The sequence below is a fragment of the Megalobrama amblycephala genome, linkage group LG20 (assembly GCF_018812025.1).
Source record: "Megalobrama amblycephala isolate DHTTF-2021 linkage group LG20, ASM1881202v1, whole genome shotgun sequence".
In the NCBI taxonomy this organism is placed as follows: domain Eukaryota; kingdom Metazoa; phylum Chordata; class Actinopteri; order Cypriniformes; family Xenocyprididae; genus Megalobrama; species Megalobrama amblycephala.
Window position 1 is genome coordinate 5594911 of NC_063063.1, and position 22031 is coordinate 5616941.

General features: G+C 34.5%; 3 protein-coding genes across 4 annotated transcripts in view; 2 read left to right on the forward strand and 1 right to left on the reverse strand.

Annotated features, from left to right (window-relative positions):
- Nucleotides 1–1888: 1888 nt before the first annotated feature.
- g6pc1a.2 (glucose-6-phosphatase catalytic subunit 1a, tandem duplicate 2) lies at nucleotides 1889–5564 on the forward strand. The gene is made up of 5 exons (XM_048170569.1): nucleotides 1889–2180; nucleotides 2257–2366; nucleotides 2468–2576; nucleotides 2680–2795; nucleotides 4203–5564. The coding sequence occupies exons 1-5, from the start codon at nucleotides 1951–1953 to the stop codon at nucleotides 4703–4705; spliced, it is 1068 nt and encodes a 355-aa protein (XP_048026526.1). The 5' UTR covers nucleotides 1889–1950; the 3' UTR covers nucleotides 4706–5564.
- Nucleotides 4994–14748, reverse strand: aarsd1 (alanyl-tRNA synthetase domain containing 1). The gene is made up of 12 exons (XM_048170568.1): nucleotides 14609–14748; nucleotides 14144–14272; nucleotides 13860–14019; nucleotides 13021–13078; nucleotides 12775–12931; nucleotides 12079–12195; nucleotides 11824–11954; nucleotides 11685–11751; nucleotides 11502–11593; nucleotides 9289–9343; nucleotides 9122–9216; nucleotides 4994–8453 (listed from the first exon to the last, which is right to left on the reverse strand). The coding sequence occupies exons 1-12, from the start codon at nucleotides 14645–14647 to the stop codon at nucleotides 8315–8317; spliced, it is 1239 nt and encodes a 412-aa protein (XP_048026525.1). The 5' UTR covers nucleotides 14648–14748; the 3' UTR covers nucleotides 4994–8314.
- Nucleotides 14749–15631: 883 nt separating this feature from the next.
- Nucleotides 15632–22031, forward strand: part of sgms1b (sphingomyelin synthase 1b) — a 34908-nt gene continuing 28508 nt past the window's right edge. Inside the window, exon 1 of one of the 2 annotated variants that reach the window (XM_048170380.1) lies at nucleotides 15632–15771. The gene's annotated coding sequence lies outside the window, so the exon portion shown is untranslated. Of the gene's footprint in view, nucleotides 15896–22031 lie in introns of both variants that reach the window. The other variant, XM_048170377.1, reaches the window with a different exon arrangement.

Below are 22031 nucleotides of genomic sequence, written 5' to 3' on the forward strand. Positions count from 1 at the left end.
TTTTTTCTCATAATTTAATGAGTTTATTCTCAACATTTTATCTCGACTTTTTTCTCTAAATTTAACGACATTTTTCTCATAATTTAACAAATTTGTTCTCGTAATTTAACGACTTTTTTCTCATAATTTAACAAGTTTATTCTTGTAATTTAACGAGTTTATTCTCAACATTTGATCTCGACTTTTTTCTTGAAATTTAACGAGTTTTTTCTCGTAATTTAATGAGTTTATTCTCAACATTTTATCTCGACCTTCGAAATTTAATGATTTTTTTCTCAAAATTTAACAACTTTAATCTCGAGATGGTTTCATTTTTTTTATTATTGCTTGGCCCTAATCCTCTTCCATACGTATGGATTACTTTTATGCTGGATGGATGCACTTTTTAGCGCCATTCACTACCATTATAAAGCTTGGAAAAGCCAGAATATTTTTAAATATAACTCAGATTGTGTTTGTCTGAAAGAACGTCATATACAGCTAGGATGGCTTAACGGTGAGTAAATCATGGGATAATTTTCATTTTTGGGTGAACTAACCCTTTAAGTCGGACTTAAGTACATCTTTATATGTATTTCATAATTACTTCCATTGTGTTTGAAATATGGTTAAAGTGTACTGCTGAATGTACTGACAAGCATTTACAGCAGACTAAATTTTACTTTAATGTAACTTCTATTGAAACACGTATGTGATATTCATATCTATATTTGTAATTGTACATTTTTCTAATGATAAACCTGCAACTTTGTACATTTAAAAATATTACATGTGCTTTAGTATGTTCATCAAAATGAATGTGTTGTAAATATGGTCAAAGATGGTCTGCAAATATATTTGATCAAGGAAAATATAATTGAACAAATTCCACAAATATCAGCTAGAAAAAGCCTTGCATTGATTACAGTTTAGTTTGTCACTTAAGCTTCACAGATCAACTGATGTACTTATGTAACACACGTAAACAAGCAATTCAATGCAAATCAGAAACTGCTTATGTAAGCAGCCAAATGAATGCCTGTCTGAGAGTGATAGGTTCCCATTGCTCTGAGATTATCTTCTGAACAGGATTCCCCTTCTTGTTTGGGGAAAATTTTGCCCTAGTTTCTCAAAAGTCATAATGACGTAGGTCTATAGATTGTTTGTTTTGCCAAAACAAACAACACGTGTTTGTTTGGCAAAAACAAAAAAGAACGAAAAAAAAAAAAAGACTACTAAATACAATAAATAAAAAATAATAAAAATAAACAAACAAATAACTTGTTTTAAATTAAGAAATAATTTAAATTGCAAAGTATATATACTTTAGGGTGGTATTTGTAAATGACCCCAATTTAAATAGAAAAAAAACAGAAAAAAATTAGAAAAATTGTTCCTTTTATTTTATTATTATTATTTTTTTTAAAATATGCTCTGGGAAATAATATTGTAATGCAAATTTTATTGGTGCTAAAATATGCATCATTTTCTTCATGTAAAATGTAAAAGAAATATTATTTTATTTATTTTTCAAGAATCACCCATAATCTAATATTTTATAAATTGTGCAAATAGATGTAGACTTTTTAAAATAATTTCAACATATATATATATATATATATATATATATATATATATATATATATATATATAAATACAATTACAGATGTTGACCGAGGCTGGATGTGTTTTTGAGGTCGCAGATGAGTTCAATGATTCACTGCTACGTCTTTTCTACGTCCCTTTTCTCCTGAACGTTATCTCTTCTGACAGGACAAACACGCTCTTAACTCTAGCGTTTTTTTCTTCTGTTCCACTCTGTGTTTTATTACACATGTGCAAGGTTCAAAGATCGGTTTGTCCATGCGTTGTGGTGGTGGGCCTGCTAGTATAAAAACCACAGGCAGGTGGTGGAGGACTATCACTCTTGACTAGCTCTACAACACATTCTGCCTCAGAGAACATCTAAACATGAATGCTGTGATGGATACAGTGCATGGGTTCGGGGTGAGTAGCACCCAATACCTGCAGACCCATTACAAAGACGCCCAAGGATGGTTTCTTTTCGTCTCCTTCGCGGCAGATCTGAGGAACACCTTCTTCATCTTCTTTCCCATCTGGTTCCATCTGAAAGAATCAGTCGGCATCAAGCTTATTTGGGTGGCTGTGATAGGAGATTGGCTCAATTTGGTATTTAAATGGTAAGCAAAGCAACCAAAAATGTCATTAATTAATCATTAATTGACAAAAAAATGACTGTTGATTCATCTATTCAAGGATCCTGTTTGGAGAACGTCCATACTGGTGGGTCCACGAGACTTCCTACTACATCAACAGCTCAGCGCCTCATATTGAGCAGTATCCCATGACCTGTGAGACTGGCCCAGGTACGTCTTTCTCTTCTAGAAGTACCACACTTGTCCTCCTAAAACCTGTTTCATCATACATCAAAAGACCACTTTGATCACTTATCTGCTTCTTGATGCAGGCAGTCCATCTGGTCACGCTATGGGCGCCGCTGGTGTTTATTACGCATTGGTGACCTCCATCCTCGCCATAATGCTGAGCAAAGAGAAGAAATCATCGTCCAAGAGCCTGTAAGTCAATCTTCAGCATAATTAGGTTACTTTCGCATCACCAGGAGTTTGTTTCAAAATAGCTTCTGCGATATGTTTAACGTTATCTGTTTTGCTTACTCAGATACTTACGTGGTTCACTTTGGACACTCTTCTGGACGGTCCAGGTCTGTGTATGCCTCTCTCGAGTCTTTATCGCTGCTCATTTCCCCCATCAAGTTTTTGCAGGCGTTATTTCAGGTAAGAATCTCGCAAAAGCATCATTAACAGATGAAAGTGCACCTGCTCGGTGTTCTGAGTGCATCAGATTACATGTTCCCTGTGAATTGAACCCATGACCTTGGCATTTCAAGCTGCACTGTAAACTCTAATGCTCAAAATAATTAATTGGTTTGAGTGTGGCAAACTCAAATTAAACAAATTAGTTCAATCAAATTAACTTTTAATGAGTATTTAGAACTTTCTTTTTCTTTTGAGTTCACAAAACTGACACATTTGAAGTAATCTGAATTGTTTCATTGTTTTGAGTTTTATGAACTTGTTTCTTTTAATTTAGACAAACTTAAATTTACCTGAAACTGGACTGAGATTTATATTTCCAAGCATGCTTTGCCATGACACCCGAAAGGGAGAATAAATTCTAAAATTAAGTGTTATAATTTTTAATTTTTTTTTTTTGTGCAAGATTGATGTTAATTTGGAGATTTAATAGTGTTTAATGCTTTGTTTTCCCAATTTAACTGATTACCGCAATTTTTTTTTTTTAGTTTTGCCAGCTTATTCAGGTTGTACAGTGTGCATTTATTTGATCAAAAATGCAGTAAAAACTGTAATATTTTGAAATATTTCTACAATTTGAAAGAACTGTTTTCTATTTGAATATATTTAAAAATTGAATTTATTCCTGTGATCAAAGCTGAAATTTTCAGCATCATTACTCCAGTGTTCAGTGTCACATGATCCTGCACAAGTCATTGTATGATGATTTGGTGAAACATTTCTTATTATTATCAATGTTGAAAACTGTTTTTGCTGCTTAATATTTTTGTAGAACCTGTCCCATTCAAATGTTTAGGATAAGAAAGACAAAAAAAAAAAAGTTTATTCAGTAAGGACAGATTAAATTGTTCAAAAGTGAGAGTAAAGACATTTATAAATGTTACAAAACATTTCTATTTCAAAAGTGTGATGAAAACTTTCCATTCATCAAAGAATCCTTTAAAAATGTCTTATGGTTTTCACAAAAATATTAAGCAGCAGATCTGTTTTCAGTATAAGAACCATTATTAGTAATAATTGAACACCAATAAAAGCAGCAAATCAGCATATTAGAATGATTTCTGAAGGAATCATGTGACTCTAAAGACTGGAGTAATGATGCTGAAAATTCCGCTTTGCGTCACAGGAATAAATTACATTTCAAAATATATTCAAATAAAAAAACAGTTATTTTATATTGTAATAATATTTCACTGTTTTTACTGTATTTTTAATCAAATTGAATGTAGCCTTGGTGCGCAAAAACGTTAAACCATTGTAATTATTGCAACCTTTTGACAAGTTATGTACCCGTTGAGCTTCTGGAGCACAAAAGAATTGTGTAAAAGTCTTGAGGTAGTACAATTAACGTATTATTCTTCTTCACAGGCATGATTGTTGCCGAGGCCTTCAACAGACAGAAATGGATCTATAGTGCCAGTCTAAAGAATTACTTCAACGTCACGCTGTTCCTGCTCTCTTTTGCGGTGGGCTTGTACGTGCTCCTGAAAGCTCTGGGTGTGGACCTGCTGTGGACCCTTGAGAAAGCCCAGAGGTGGTGTGTCAATCCAGCCTGGGTCCATTTGGACACCACACCGTTCGCCAGCCTGTTGAGGAACATGGGCACCCTGTTCGGTCTGGGACTCGGCCTTCACTCCCCACTATACACGGAAAGCAAGAAGAGCAGCAGCGCTCGCGTCAGGATCGCCTGTATCGTCGCCTCTCTGTTTCTGCTGCATCTCTTCGATTCCATCAAGCCTCCCACACACACGGCTGCCCTCTTCTACCTGTTGTCTTTCTGCAAGAGCGCCACCGTTCCCCTCGCCACTGTCAGTATCATCCCGTACTGCGTGTCCGGAAGCCTCGGTTTACAAAGCAAGAAGCAGCTTTAAGCTGGGAAAGAACTGTACAAGACTGTAAGCAACTGCCCAACTATTTACAGTATTTCAGACTAGCACATTTTCCATACTTCATCCAATCAGTCGAAGGAACGCTGCCTGATGAACAACTTGCCTGTGTTTTCTAACTAGGGGATGCAGATAACTAGAGTTTAATTTAAGCACTGTTATAGTGCATGTATTGTTTATGGTGATGTGATGTGTGAGATGAAGAATTTTAGAATTTTGAATTTTTATATCTTAGGGGCCGTTTAAAACGGAAAACGTTCTTAACTAAAAACGGTGAGTTGGCCGTTTATTTATACGACAATGTGTTTTGGGGGAATGAAAAAGCAAACTTTTGAAAACAGTATTCAAAGTTTTTGAAAACAATACCGTTATTATCTCCATGTAAACTACAAAAACGCAAATTTGTGAAAACGGTGATGTCACGCGCATGCGTATATCGTGCTTTCAGTCTATAGGCAAGTAGTTTTTCTTTACAAAGTGACATCGCCAACTACTGGCCTGGCAGGAGAATACAGAGTTTTTAGTCATTTACGTGGATCTGTGTGAATGGGGATTTCACGTCTGTACGTGAAAAACGCAAAAGGAAAAACGTAAATTGTTGTCATGTAAACGTGCCCTTATGCCTTTGGATCTAGAAGAAAAGGTCTGGAATTTGACAAAAGAAGTGTTCTTTTTTGAGAACTGAAATAATAAAATAAACTACAGTATATAGCCTATATATATATATATAGGAGGACAAAATTTGTCCTCCCTAAGATATGTACTTTTTTTTTTGATGTATTTTCTGTAATATTCTATTTTTTTGGAAATTCTTTAGGTCATTTTTAATAAAATACTCAAAATATCTCTTGTTCAGCATTTTCTTTCTTTTGCATTTTTAGGTCAAATTTATCTAAAAAAAAAAAAAAAAAAAAATGTATGAGGCAAAGTGTGCAATGCAGAGTGTGCAGTGCAACTAACCAAATTGTAGTAATTAATATAAGGTAAATAAAAAAAGCCATGCTCCATAATAATTGGGAAAAAGTTTAAAATACAGATTAAAATAGTTTTAGATCAGGGGTGCCTAATCCTGTTCCTGGAGGGCCACTGTCCTGTGAAGTTTAGCTCCAACCCAATTAAACACACCTGCTAATCAAGGTCTTACTAGGCATACTAGAAACTTCCAAGCAGGTGTGTTGAGGCAAGTTGGAGCTAAACTCTGCAGGACAGTGGCCCCGAGTTTGGACACCCTGTTTTAGATGGAATATTAATATTAAGTACCCAAAATCAACTACTCATCTGATGAATCAAATCATCTTCAAGAAAACAAGGTGCGAGACAAGCATGCTCATTTGATATGCACTGTACATCAGTAACCTCAAAAACAATATGCATCTGAAGATTATTTATTACAAATTTTGGTACAGTAGGGTAGAGAACAATATGTGTAGCAACCCAAAGCATGGCAATTTTTTATTTTGATTTAAAAAGAACATTTTCAGCCTTACTTCTGGTGAGCCCTGAAAAAAAAAAAAAAAAAACTAGGAATCTCTGAGACCAAAACAACTGACTGGCCCTAAATGTACATTTCCCAGTTGTAATTAAATTGTAATTCCCCAGCCCTACTTTGTGATTTTAAAGGGATAATTCAAACAAAAATAAAAATTATGTCATCATTTAAATTTTGTTCAGATCGTCTTCTTAAGACTTTGAATAAAGCACAGGACGCAACTACTTACATGGTACATTTTTACAAAATTTACAAAAAAGTTAATTTAATTGTATGGAAAAAATTGGCTTGAACGTGCTGCAAAATATCTCTTTTATATATCTATTTGGATTTGGAATGACAGGAGGTTGAGTACATGATGACACAACTGTCATTTTCAGGTGGACTATGAACACAGACCAAGAATTCAACAAAGCACATATTTTTTTTAAGTTATTTATTTAGATTAGAGCTGCTGTCTCAACATCTTATTTCTATCCTTCCCACAATTAAATACATTTAATTCAGTATTTTCTACCAATCTGTACTAAGAACCAGTCCAATGGCTGAAAAATAATCAACTAATCATGGTAATTTATGAAGGGTGTACACTACTTCAAATTAGCAAAGCAAAAAAATATCAATACAATATCAACATTATATGCCATGGAGTAATTTAATTCTGATCAAACTAAGGCAATGATTCTGCAAGCTCATACATAAAGTAGTACTCCAATTTACACTCTATCAAAATTATTAGCCTTAGAAATAAATGACATTATCAATCATGCTCTAATTTACTCCAAAGTCCACCGATCAAGTAACCGTTTCTCTGATCACAGAAACAGCGTGTCTAAACTGGAAGCAACCAAAGTTGTAACTTACTACAGTGGCTTGAGTTTGTCTGCACCGGACGTGTTGAAGCTGTTTGCAGACCAATCAGCTGTAAGCTTGAGAGTATTATTTCATTTCCTACTGTTTTAAAAACTGAATTTGCATGGGCTATTTAAAGGAATAGTTCACCATCTCTTTCTCTTTATATCTCTTAATGAACTTTTTGAAGTGTCAAAGTGGTAGTTGCATAGACTGTCAACGGTGGGACAGAAAACTCTCAGATTTCATCAATAATATCTTCATTTGTGTTCTGAAGATGAACGAAAGTGTTTCGGGTTTGGAAGGACATGAGGGTGAGTAATTAATGACAGAATTTTCATTTTTAGGTGAACTAACCCTTTAAGAATAATGAAAAAACTTTACATGTTTGTACCCTTAAAATTTTTTAGGTAAAGCCTTTTATATAATACAATATAGCTGAACAAAGGTGCAACACTCACTCTTAAGAGCTCAAACTTTATTACTTAAAAAACATGACGTTTCGGCCGCCCATGTTTTCTTTAAAGTTTGAACTTTAACGAAACGTCATGTTTTTTTAAGTAATAAAGTTTGAGCTCTTAAGAGTCAGTGTTGCACCTTTGATTTTCGGTTGCACCTCCTCTTGTATCGGTAGAGCACCTTTTTTCATATTCATTCATATAATACAATATAAAAATATCTTTAATGCATTAATTATGCCTTTTATATAACGCGTTGTATGGTCTCATGAACAAGTGTAATCACAGTTATAATATGTTAATGTTAAGCCTTAACAGAAAGTATAATGCATTAAAACACATGACAGACAACCAGTTTCACATGTAACAAGGAATTTGCAAATATTATAATGAATTAAACTTTGGTTACAATTATTTATGAAAAAATGTAATGCGTTATAACACACATTATGAATACATTTTATAATGCATTATACTTAAAGGCTTTAAGTAAAGTATTACCATTATTTCCTCATCAAATTATTTAAATATGAAGGCCAGAGACCAAAAACATCACAACATGAAAAAAATTACTTTTTTTTTTACTGGACGGACAGGAAAGTAAATGGCTTGAGTAGTTAAGCAGTGAATCAAAAGTAGAAATGGAGCATCGATTGTGCATTGTGCGCTTCCATGAAGACAGTTTCATTGCAACCAACGGAACTATCTAGTTTTGATGCGCCGCAACATGGTGCATGTGTTTGGTGTAGACAGAGTCTGGATCATCAATGCACCTGTATGTCAGCATGTGTCGTTTTACTCCTCTCCTGCGGTGAGTTTGCAGCTGTGCTCCTGCAATAAGGCCTCAGCCTCTGCCCTCTTCACCAGACTGTTGGCTTTACCCTGGTAACGTCCAGCCTTTCCAGCTCCTTTACCTTGCAGCAACTCTGACACCCTGCACATGATGACACAAACAGAGGAGCATTTCATTCAGAAGAGTGCACCTACTGGAAGAATCACTACATAACATAGTTCTGCATGCAACCTGGGGAAAACAATTCAATTAGACTTATTACAGTTTACAATTTTTTATTAAATTTTTAATCCAATGGCTGGATATATATCACTCTATATCTATAAATATGGATAAACCCAGTCGTTGGGTTCAAAATGTAAGTAAAAAATGTAACCCAACGGCTGGGTTTGTCCATATTTGACCTAAATTTGGTTTGAAACAACCCAGGATTTTTTTAAAAGTGTACATATTGGCCATATACTGTGAATATCAGCAACTGCATAAAATTAATATTTTTGCTCAGTTTGGGCCCAAAATTGATGTTTTGTGCCCATATTCTCACTATAACAGTATATGGGCCTTAAAAGCCTGATGCATCAAATCCGATGCTCAACAAAAACACATATGCAAAACTTTTTTTTTTTTGTCATCTAAAAAGTTCCATTTGAAAAAAAATTTTCCATTTGAAAAAAAACAAAAAAAAAATAATAATAATAATAATAATAATAATAATAATAATAAAAAATCCTGACTATTATTTCTTATGTCAGACTTAACAGGGTTAAAAAATGCCAGTATGAAAAGACTTGAATTATTATTGGTCTTACCGAGGTCCCACTTCTGTGACAATATTCTCAGGCCCTGCGAGAAGGAACATTCCTGCACCCTTCTCCTCACCCACGGTCAGGAAGATCACTGTGTCCTACACAAGAACAGCAATGAGAGTGTAAACTACACGTCAGCCACTGTGGATGGATAAAAAGATGCGGTTTACCTGAAATCCAATTTCATTTGCGATGATGTTCATGAACTCATTATCACCATCTTTGCTGTGAAAATATCACCAAAAGGCAGACAAGTTGCTAAATGGATTGAACTTTTCAATCTTGCCCTTCTATAATCATGTTGAATATCTTGTTTTATCTGGAAATACATCAGGTCATGGAAGTAGAATGGGTTGAGAACAGCATTTCATGCTGATTTTATTCACTCCTAAACCTTTAAAGTCATCATGAAAATAGAGGGCGTTTACACAACACCATTTTCAACTAAAAACAGAAAAATTTTATACGTTTTGGCTGTTCATTTATATGACAACTGCGTTTTCACGGCCTGAAAACAGAAGCTTTTGAAATCAGGTTTCAAAGTGCAAGTTTTTGAAAATGATACAGTTATTGTCTTCACGTAAACTACAAAAACGCAAAATTGTGTCTATAGGAGAGTAATGTTTCTTTACAAAGTGACATCGCCAACTACTGGCCTGGCAGCATAATACACAACGCATTAAGTGCCGGGGGGTGAAAACTTTTTGAATTTGAATATCGAGGTAAATTGTACTTAATTTGTCTTCCAGGAAATGTGAAAATATCTTCTTTTGCTTCTGAAGGGCAGTACTAAATGAAAAAATCTGATATTTAAACAAAATAAGAAAAATTTGGACTTCTTCATCCTGTTCAAAAGTTTTCACCCCCCGGCTCTTAATGCATCATGTTTTCTTCTGGAGCATCAGTGAATGTTTGCAGCTTTTGCAATAGTTGTGTTTGAGTCCCTCAGTTGTCCTCAGTGTGAAAAGATGGATCTCAAAATCATACAATCACTGCTGGAAAGGGTTCAAATATGCAAAGATGTTGGAAAACCAAAGAATTTTTGGGACCTGGAGGATTTTTCTGAAGAACAGAGCTCAGTTTAACTGCTCAGGACAAAAAAGGGACTCATGAACAACCATCACAAAACAAAAAAAACAGTCAAGGGTATGTAAACTTTTAAACAGGGTCATTTTTACAAATTCAGCAATTTTTTTTGTCTTGTGGATATGTAAACATCTTTTATGTAAAATATCTTACTCAGGACAGTACTAAATAAAAAATAACATGCATTTTGTATGATCTCTCTTATTTTGTTAAAATTATTCACATTTTCAAAGATTCTGCAAGGGGTATGTAAACTTTTGAAGGTGCCATTGAATTGAAAATTGAATTTACCTCGGCATAGTTGAATAACAAGAGTTCAGTACATGGAAATGACATACAGTGAGTCTCAAAATCCATTGTTTCCTCCTTCTTATATAAATCTCATTTGTTTAAAAGACCTCCGAAGAACAGGCGAATCTCAACATAACACCGACTGTTACGTAACTGTCGGGATCATTATGTATGACCCCCAATATTTGCATATGCCAGCCCATGTTCAAGGCATTATACAAGGGCAGCCAGTTAACGTCTGGATCTGTGCACAGCTGAATCATCGGACTAGGTAAGCAAGCAAGAACAACAGCGAAAAATGGCAGATGGAGCAATAATAACTGACATGATCCATGATAGCATGATATTTTTAGTGGTATTTGATAATTGTCTTTCTAAATGTTTCGTTAGCATGTTGCTAATGTACTGTTAAATGTGGTTAAAGTTACCATCGTTTCTTACTGTATTCACGGAGACAAGAGCCGTCGCTATTTTCATTTTTAAACACTTGCAGTCTGTATAATGCATGAACACAACTTCATTCTTTATAAATCTCTCCAACAGTGTAGCATTAGCCGTTAGCCACGGAGCACTATCAAACCCATTCAGAATCAAATGTAAACATCCAAATAAATACCATACTTATGCGATTAGACATGTTGCATGACGAACACTTTGTAAAGATCCATTTTGAGGGTTATATTAGCTGTGTGAACTTTGTTTATGCAATGATAGAGTCGAGAGCTCGGGAGGGGGCGGAGAGCGCGAGCAATTAAAGGGGCCGCAGCCTGAATCGGCGCATTTCTAATTATGCCTCAAAATAGGCAGTTAAAAAAATTCATTTTGGCTGCATCTTCACAGACACATTCAGGGGACACCTTAGACTTATATTACATCTTGTAAAAAAACGTTCAATGGCACCTTTGAGCTCAACTGTATGTCACAATAGGGAAGAAAATACTATCACAACTTCAGTTTCATGCCAACTTTAACTAACGGCTTTAACAAGGAGAAGTTAATCACGCACTTGTGTAAGCTGAAGAAGTTTCCTCTGTCCGGTTTGCTTTTGAAGTTCTGCGCTATCAGAACAGCCATTTCCCTCAGAATAATAAGATTACTCTGTCACAGGAACACACAGGGTAATGATTAATAATTGCTAAAGTGAAATATTAATCAGTTTACTGACACAGTAGGTTCTACTGTATCTTACCTTCTGAAGACGTTTGACCGTCTTTTGTAGCTTGTCCACGGCATCAACATGCTCATCAGCCCCTGTCCTAATAGACCACATGGATAAACGTTAGTTCGTGCTTGAAGAGAAGCGCCTCATTCTAAAGAGAGTAACTCACTTGAGGAGGACCGTCAGAGATTTTTCAATGTTATAACTCTTCTCAGCATATTTTAGCACTCTGTTGCCCGCTATGAAAATCAGGTTGGTTTTATTCTTCTTCCCTTTTTCAGTCCCCAAAATCTTTATAATCTAATGAGCACATAAACACAATTTGAGTGATTAAACAGCAGAACATCACTGAATAATACACTAAGACTATGGCTCACAGGTTAAGTTGACCTAAACTGCGCTCGACCATGACACAAGGACTGACCTGTAGGTGACTGAGATTGGACACATGAGTCCCACAGCACATGTTGGCATCTACACCCTCAATGTCAATGATCCTGATGGGCCCAGCGTGGTCGTCTGGAAGACCACGGCTTCTCACCTGTTAAAAAAAAGTTAATCAAAAGTGACAGTAAAGACATTTATAATGTTATGAAAGGTTTCTATTTCAAATCAAATGCTGTTCTTTCTATTCATCAAAGAATCCTGAAAAAAATGTATCATGGTTTTCATTAAACTATTAAGTAGCACAACTGTTTTCAACATTAATAATCATGTGTCATAGTATATTACTGTTTTACTGTATTTTTCATCAAAGAAAATGAGCCTTGTGAGCTTAAGTGACTTCTTTCAAAAACATTAAAAATCAGCAGAGCATATTATAGTTTTTAGTTTTGAGATTATATGACATGTCTATATTTTCATTATTCCTGCACACATTGAATTACTGAAAATGATTCACTGAAGATAATCCAGTCATTCTGTAGTCACATGATTTGGGCTCTTCAGTGTATAATGTAACATGTTTTATTGGGAATCAGAAGATATCTGCTGTTTTAAAGCCTGATTAGTCTTGGTTTTTAAGTGCATCACTTGCATTCCTATCTACCTGATTAGGTAAATGCAGTATTTGAGCTTTCTAAAAAAGACTAAAATAAGATTTATGAAGTTGCACACATGCCTTCTCCACAGCTGGATCATCAAGGGACAGAAGGTTGACAGTGACTGGAATGTGTGCACGGATTTTCTCATTCACAGCAGCCTCCAAAGCCTCCATTTCCCCAGGCTTCACCGAGGCTGTGTCCAGCTCTATGCTGCTCCGCTGACGTCCCAATTCCCTGCATCATTTCATAATCAGCATGCTTTAACATTTAGAAAAATCTAATTTATTTCCAAGTCATTTAATAGATCCTACCAAAGCTCTTACCAAGAGGTAGTTTTGTATCCAAACATTGCATCAGCCAAAGCTGTGATCAAGTGTTGACCTTTAAAAAAGGACAATAAGCATGCGATAAAATCAGTTTGAGCTTTATTTAACCCTATAAATCCTACCGTATCATATTTGATTCGCAAATTTCTATGGGCTCTAAATTATAAACATGATCAAAACTTGAAAAAAAATGGTCATATACAATCTAGTACATACCTTCTGTTATCTGATATATAGGTTATAGTTTTTTAGTATGTAAAAGGTCTTTTAGTATAATTCTAAAAATTTTAGGTCATGGCACATGCATCTTTTTGTGTTGAAACTGTGAATTTGTTAGGTTTACTTGATACATACATAATCTTTTAGAAAAATCCTGTTGAAACGTGAGTATCGAATATGATGCATAAGGCTTATTTGTACATCATCTTAATACATATTACTGGGAGATATAGAGAGATGTTTGATATTTATATGCATTTTATGTAAGTAGTCTGCTATACTGTTATAAAAATCTCATTAGTTTACATTACAAGATACCAGAATTTCATCTTTTTTGGCCATATGAATATCAAAACTGCATCAAATTTGCTCAGTTTGGACATCTGAACAAAACTTAGGTGCCTTACCCCTTTTTTTGGGCTTCATATGAGCTTTATAATCATAGTATATGAACCATAAAAGCTTTTAAATGTTTTTTAGATATATATTTTTATATTTTTGTCTAAATAAACTGTTCATTTAAAAATAAAATTAGATTTTTCTGACTATTATTTCATATGTCATGTTTTACAGGATTAAAGGAACAGTTCTCCCAAACACATTCCTTCCTTCCTCACCCGAATGCTGCTGCATGTGGTCAAACCTTCGCTGCCAGTCCAGTTTGATGTGGACCTCCTGACCCTCCTCCAGAGCAGAGCTGATGAAATGCACTGCATCTGGACCCTGTCTCAGCACACGCAGGACTGGGACACCTCCGACCGTCCCATGATCATCAGGCTGGGAATGAAGAAAAGACTTCAATCTCAAATCAAGCTCATGCAATACAAATATATATTCAGGGATTGTTCAGACATTGCATCTTGATACCTGCAAGGCATGAGATTAGAGAAAGAAAACTCACCTGTCCTCCACCCTCTGGAAACAGAACCGTGTCTTTCAGTTTCACATTAAAGCCCTTCAGCTTTTCTTTTTTTCCATTACTCTCTAGTTTTAATTCTGCAGGCACGCAAGACACGACAGACGTGTCCAACTGTAAAAGGCAAGTTGACAAAGAAAATGGACATGGATTTTGTGGTTTTAATGTATATGTAGCTGACCTAAATAGTCCCGAAGTGACAAATGCATTTTTATACAATATTAAACTTGCACTCTTGATTAATATCAAAATGTGTACTAATTATACATGACTTGTATGTGGAGAAGTACAATCTCTGCAGCTGTCACTGCTGGACATGTGCTGTCATTGAATAATACATTCAGTGTTTACACATTCAAATATTTCTCCTCATTCTCTGCTCTGGCGGTACATGAAATGTCAAAAATCTAAAAAATAAAATAAAATAAAATAAAATAAAAAGTCACATACCTCCTGCATATAACTGTCCCTCTGGCACTGAAAAGCCATATTTCAGCAAACGAAAAGTAAAAGTGATCACTATTTGCTACAGTAAACACCACCGAAATTTAAGACACAACAATTGATTTTCAAAATAAAAGTCTCTTGATTAAACATAGTTTTTATTTAATTTTTCCCTTAAATATGTATGTGTGAAAATATCTATATACACAAATCATGTAACGTAATTTTGTATAAATGTAAGACATTTTGCCTTAAAGCTACTTCAATATTTTTTTGTGAAGTTAAGTTCAATGTATAAATAATTAATTTCATAAATAATTAATGATTTGCCATAACTGGATAGTAGATCGTGTATTTTATTTCAGAGGAAATAAAATTCCACTAAAATTAATAGTATATAGTATAATAGTAAAATAGTAAAATTAATAGTCCTTATATATATATATATATATATATATATATATATATATATATATATATATATATATATATATATATATATATATATTAAACTAGTACATGTTGTGTCAAAGAAACTTCTATGCACAATGAAGACAAATATATAAGCTATTTGTTTTTTTTATATTTTTACAGTTTTGTGTGAGGGGCCACTCACATTCTTAACCAACAGGTGGCGCAATTGGCCAAAAATAACTTATAATCTAATCTAAAGTATTTAATGAAAATAATTCAACTGAGTGTTTTAAATGCGGCATACGAGCGTAATACTGTTCACTACTCATATTACGTCAATACGTGTGTTGAATGCTTGCCATGTGTATTTGATATATTTATTTTACAGCCTAGATTTCAGGGAATATTATTTATATAAGATAAGAATAAAGCAATAAGTCATTTAAGGGCACGGCCTATGGCAGTAATTTTCTCAGCAATCAACAAAACAATCAATAATTGCATCCAACTGCAAACAACAGCCCATTAACTGTGAAATGAATATGGCACGACTTCGATTTTCCCATTCTCATCCGCCCCCGAACTCACTCACTCACCCCACCCACCCCAAAATGAGGTCTCGCCCCGCCTTCAGGTTGGTCAGTGATCACCCAAACCCTAGAAAACTCTATCGGTGACCTACGTGCTTCTGTCACCAATAATCCATCAACTTCACCAACTGATTTCTATGCAACTCCCAACAGAACACATGCGTGGTGAGTGAGCTGCCTAGAGCAGCGGAGCTTCTTCAAGACGTCTTCAGGCGCTTTCACAGTGACTTATTCCAGATGAATCTCAAAGCACACGCATCCTGTGGGTTTGTGGAGATGAGCGCTCGTGGTAGGTTTCCGGCTGCATTAAACAATCTGTTCAATTCCAGGGGTTTTCATGTAACCGCCTGAACGTTCGAACGCGTTTGAGATTACAGCGTTACAATGTTTCATCATCTGTTGATCATCGCAACTTTCTGCTGGCTCTGAATGCGTACAGTTGCTTTTGCCCTGATGCATGCTAGAGCTGCTGGTTTAATGTTGTTGTCCCATCTGTTGCGAATTCATCATGACTTGTATGTATATACGACGTGGAAATGTTTTATTTATGTTGTATTATTGATTGGTGGGGATGATATTGTGACCTCAAAGGTTGTAATCTTTCTCATGATGCCAGTGTTAGCCTAGCATCTTACGACTTCTTCTTTTTCTGAGGTACTTTGAGGTAAGACCAAAGAGACTGATTCTCCCCGTATAAATTCGTTGGAAATGTCAGGCCTTGGCTACAGGTTACTGTTCCATGCTATCGTAGATGGAAAATCTGTTAATATCAGGGAATTGTGATCCTCCTGGCCCGCAAATTCGTCGTCTTGTGGGAACTCTGTAATATTAATATTAGTAATGTGAATGTTTTCACATTGGTTTAATTTGTTTTTTAAGTTTTTTTATATAACATTTTCAACCCAAAATCTGATTTAATGACTCTACAATCATAAAAAAAGTTCTACAAAGTTTACAAAGAAGTATGAATGGACCGATATGTTGAAACTAAAAATTATTATGTTCGTGGCCGATATTTTCAATTAGCTAATTTTGTCCAAAGAAAGGCATCATAGCATTAAGTATAAAGGATATTTTGAAGGGTTATAAAATTATTGGTGTTATTAAAAATGAAATTTAAGTGAGTGATGTGTGATGGAAAAAATAATCGGTAACAGTTTACGATGAGGTTCAGTTCGTCACCGTTAGCTGCATGCATTAAGTATCAGAAACTAACAAAAACTGTAGTTTAGTTTATTTGTTAATGTATTATGAACAAACATGAATTAACTGAACAATAGTGTCAAAAACATTAACCTAGATTAAAAGGTTAGTTCACCCAAAAATGAAATTTCTCTCATGTTGTTCCAAACCCGTAAGACCTTCGTTCATCTTCAGAACACAAATTAAGATATTTTTTGATAAAAATCCAAGGTTTTTTTTTAATCCTCCATTAAAAGCAGTGAAATTACCACATTCAAGGTCCAGAAAAGTAGTAAAGACATCGTTAAAATAGTCGACATGACTACAGTGGTTCAACCTTAATGTCACGAAGCGGCGAGAATACTTTTTGTGCGCAAAAACAAAAATAATGACTTTATTCAACACATTCGTCTCTCCCGTCATTCTGCTATGCTATTTACGTTGCAGAGCTTCCACACAAAAAGTATTCTCGTAGCTTCATAATATGAAGGTTGAACCACTGTAGTCACGTTGACTACTTTTTCTGAACCTTGAATGTGGTAATTTCATTGCTTTCAATTGAGGATATCAACAAATATCTCATAAAAAGGTAATTTTGTGCATTTTAAAGGTGCCCTCGAATGAAAAATTTAATTTATCTTGGCATAGTTAAATAACAAGAGTTCAGTACATGGAAATGACATACAGTGAGTCTCAAACTCCATTGTTTCCTCCTTCTTATATAAATCTCATTTGTTTAAAAGACCTCTGAAGAACAGGCGAATCTCAACATAACACCGACTTTTACGTAACAGTCGGGGTGTATGCCCCCAATATTTGCATATGCCAGCCCACGTTTCCAACATTATAAAAGGCATTAGACAAGGGCAGCCAGTATTAACGTCTGGATCTGTGCAGAGCCAAATCATCAGACTAGGTAAGCAAGCAAGAACAACAGCGAAAAATGGCAGATGGAGCAATAATAACTGACATGATCCATGATATCATGATATTTTTAGTGATATTTGTAAACTGTCTTTCTAAATGTTTCATTAGCATGTTGCTAATGTACAGTTAAACGTGGTTAAAGTTAGCATCGTTTCTTACTGTATTCACGGAGACGAGCCATCGCTATTTTAATTTTTAAACACTTGCAGTCTGTATAATTCATAAACACAACTTCATTCTTTATAAATCTCTCCAACAGTGTAGCATTAGCCGTTAGCCACGGAGCACTATCAAACTCATTCAAAATCAGAAGTAAACAATATAACAGTATACAATACTCACATAATCCGACGCATGCATGCCGCATGTATGACGAACACTTTGTAAAGATCCATTTTGAGGGTTATATTAGCTGTGTAAACTTTAAGGCACTGTTTAAGGCAAGCGCGAGCTCTGTGGGCGTGGACCACGGGATTTAAAGGGGCCGCAGCATAAAATCGGCGCGTTTATAATGATGCCCCAAAATAGGCAGTTAAAAAAATTAATAAAAAAAAATCTATGGGGTATTTTGAGCTGAAACTTCACAGACACATTCAGGGGACACCTTAGACTTATATTACTTCTTTTAAAAAACATAATCTAGGGCACCTTTAATATGTTTTTGAATAGTTTATCTTCGATAACAGTGTATAACGTGTGTATTTAGATGCATTTGGATTGTGTACTGGAACATACTGAAAATCATTTGCTTCAGGGAAGAAAAGGGTGTTTCAGGTTTTGTAGGTTGACACAATGCAGCATTTGTCTAGATGGTTTCATTGCAGGCGTTCTCGAATGACTAATGACTAAATGTAATTAGGATTAGGCAGGAGACATTTATTAGCTAGTGGGAAGACTGGAGCCTCTGGTGATCTCTGGGTAATTGGATGTCTCTCAGGTGCACGTATGTGCTCTGGAAGTCACTGGAAACACAAGGCCAGCAGCTGGGCTTCGGTCCCAGATGGTTCAGCTAGAGACTTCTGAAATATGAAAATGTGTAGTTTGCATGTGAAATGAAATGTTTTCTCTGCGGAAAGTTATTGAACTTTGCATAAAGCTGTTTCTTGTTGCTGTTTTTTGTTGTTAAGTAAAGAGGACAGTGACAAATGTTCTAACCTCAAGTTTAAATCGGTAACCATTAAGATGATACTTATCAAAAATGGTTTAACAGTATCCGTCCATTTTAATGATGCTTTAGTTTGTGGCTCCTGACCTCAGGCTTACATGGCTAGTATTTGTGTTTTTGTTTCCTGTGCGGTTCTCACTGTGGTAAGTTGCTGACACTCAAGCTCTAGGCTGTTTATGGAAAATATGAGACATGCGCATTGCGCACATGGAGACTCGTGCTCCTAATATAGACTTTTACTGTGGAAAGTATAGTGCTGTCAAGTGTGTCTGTGGATAGTTTGCCATTGACACAGCTAAGTTAAAGCATGAGATGTGTTTGTGTGTGTTGCAGAATTCCACATATGGTATGCACTGTAAGAATGATTTACATACATATATATATATATATATATATATATATATATATATATATATATATATATATATATATATATATATATATATATATATATATATATATATGAAGAGTTTGGTTCCAAAACGCAATAACTCCATTTTGATTAATTTGAGTAAAAAGGTGTTTTCTTTACCAAGAAAGTGGCAAGATGAAAACCACTATTTTCGGTTTCAAACATTCACATAGCATATTTTGGTTATAAAAACATTAAAATTCAAATCTACATTTTGATTTTAAAAAGTTTATTATAAAAATGTATTATTTTTTTTTCCCAAAATGCAATAAATCCATTACAATTTTTTTTCAAAATGCAATTAATCCATCAATATAAAAGTTATTTTTCAAATTGAAAATACTCAAGAAAGTAAGTTGATTCACATATATGACAGAGTCTAAACTTTGCCAATATTTATCTTATATACAGGCATTTTACTAAAAATACATTCAGGCGTTGCTCCCAAAATGAATTCAACGGGTCATCTTGTTAATGTTATAAATTATTTGTCATTACCAATTAAAGAGTATCTGGCGCCACCGCACGGTTAATTAAACACATTAGCCGAGTACATAGGTATTAAAAACGGCTTTTTAAAAAAGCCTTCAATGTTTACAGTGGGTGGAATGGTGCGCTGTGATTGGTTAAGCGGATATATCGTGTTCTGCAGAAAAAGAAGACTGGCGTTTGTTGCGTTTTGGAAAGAAAGGGAGAAAACATAACAGAATAACACGACGGATATCGCATTTTGCGCAAAATTAATAAATGACTTTTCAATACCGACCAGATACAATACTGATTTTGGAGGAAACTCAATTTTTTTTGAAAATGGCGTTTATCGCGTTTTGGAACCAAACTCTTCATATATATATATATATATATATATATATATATATATATATATATATATATATATATATATATATATAATTTTTTTTTTTTTTTTTTTTGTTAAATATATACATGTATATGTAGGCCTATTTTATATATACATAACAAATACATGTATATAACACATACATGTACATAACAAACATACAGAGTATACACACATATATTATGTAAACACAAACTACTTAGTTTGGATGTGATTAATTGTTTGACAGCACTAACTGACATCGCCAACTACTGGCCTGGCAGCAGAACACAGCGTTTTAGACGGATCCATGTGAACAGGGATAGATTTCACATCGCTGTCATCTGTACATGGAAAACGTAAAGGAAAACCGTTTCTGTTTTTAGTTGTTGAGTCTTCCACTTCAAAATGTCACATTTATTTAATGTTACTTGCTGTTTCTTTGTAATTATTTGAGAAATTGCTAGCAATTTCAGAGCAATTTCATTTTTTCCTATTTTCTGTCTTTATTCAGGTAGTTCTTTTTTTTTTCAGTGTGTGTATTAGTGTTACTTCCAGTGTAACAACAGACAAATGAAAAAAATAACAATACTATTGTGTTTATTCTGTTGTGCTAATAATAATTCTTTTAAAGGAGTATAACATTTTAATAAAGTTGATTTCTTTGTTTAAAATCCTAATGGATTTTCTCCTATTCTAGAAATGTTCAGGCTGATTTCTCATAAAGTGCAATACTTTGTACCTGTCACAGCAGCATTGACTCTACCAGTGGTGTGGGGTTGGGGTCTTTTTGACAGACCAGTGGCAGACTGGATATGCAAGGCAAATTTTAGATATTAGATATATATTTAACAATAAAAAATATTAACATCTTTTTTTAATTTAGTTGCGTTAAATCACAAGATTCTCAGCTGACGAGCATTTGCTTAACAAGCAAATGTTTAGACTTCAGATAATAAGGAAATCTGTAGTAATCTGTGTATATTTAGAGATCTGCTGTTTTACATTAGGGAAATTCCTCAGCCAGATCAATAACTCTACTTTGTGGCTTACAGTCATTTTTAGAATGGTTATCTTGATGCTGTTATAGAGGGAAAAATATTTAGATGTCAGTGAGAATGTTTAACTAAATGAAGCCTGAAGGTTTTTTTTTTTTTTTCATTGCATGACATTTTCCCCTTGCAAGTAAAGTTTCCTTTGTTTTACAATTGCTTCCTTCTATGTGAGTGGAGCCAAACATTGTGTTGATGTGATAAATAACATCTAGTCTGTCTTCCTGGTTCCTCACTTATCTGAGTCTTTTCCTGTCATTGCTCACCTTAAAATTTCCTTCTTCTTTTCTATTGTTTATTTTTTTTTGATCAACTGGCATTTTGTTAAAGGTGCCCTAGAACCAGTTTTTACAAGATGTAATATAAGTCTAAGGTGTCCCCTGAATGTGTCTGTGAAGTTTCAGCTCAAAATACTCCATAGATTTTTTTTAATTAATTTTTTGGGGCATCATTAACTAGGGCTGGACGATTATGGCCTAAAATCAAAACCTCGATTAATTGAACATTTTACCTCGATTACGATTAATGAACGATTATTTTATTTCTGATTTTTTTTTTTTTTTTTTTTTTTGCCCTCATAGTTCACTGACAAGGTTTGTACTGTAAATAGCCTATGATTGACTATTAAGGTGGGATATTTTTTTTCCTGTTGAAAGAGTGATCTGACATCATAGCTCACTATCAGCAGTTATTTTATCTATGGTTTGTAACATTTCTTACAGGTTTCTGCTTGTTGTAAATCAGATAAATTAGCACAGTACCAGTAGTGATTGCGTGTGTGAATTAGTCATACCGTCTCTCTATTAATTGTGAAGCTGTGGGTTGTAAATAGTTCCTTCAAAAGCAGAA

Excerpts from the sequence above, each read along its gene's own strand:
- g6pc1a.2 (XM_048170569.1), top strand. The coding sequence starts at position 1,951 with ATGAATGCTGTGATGGATACAGTGCATGGGTTCGGGGTGAGTAGCACC. Across the intron at positions 2,181-2,256 it reads CTCAATTTGGTATTTAAATG|GATCCTGTTTGGAGAACGTC; the intron begins GTAAGCAAAGCA and ends CATCTATTCAAG. Across the intron at positions 2,577-2,679 it reads AAATCATCGTCCAAGAGCCT|ATACTTACGTGGTTCACTTT; the intron begins GTAAGTCAATCT and ends TTGCTTACTCAG.
- aarsd1 (XM_048170568.1), bottom strand. The coding sequence starts at position 14,647 with ATGGCTTTTCAGTGCCAGAGGGACAGTTATATGCAGGAG. Across the intron at positions 13,079-13,859 it reads CCACATGCAGCAGCATTCGG|GTCAACACTTGATCACAGCT; the intron begins GTGAGGAAGGAA and ends CCTTTTTTAAAG. Across the intron at positions 11,752-11,823 it reads TCTCTGACGGTCCTCCTCAA|GACAGGGGCTGATGAGCATG; the intron begins GTGAGTTACTCT and ends GTGGTCTATTAG.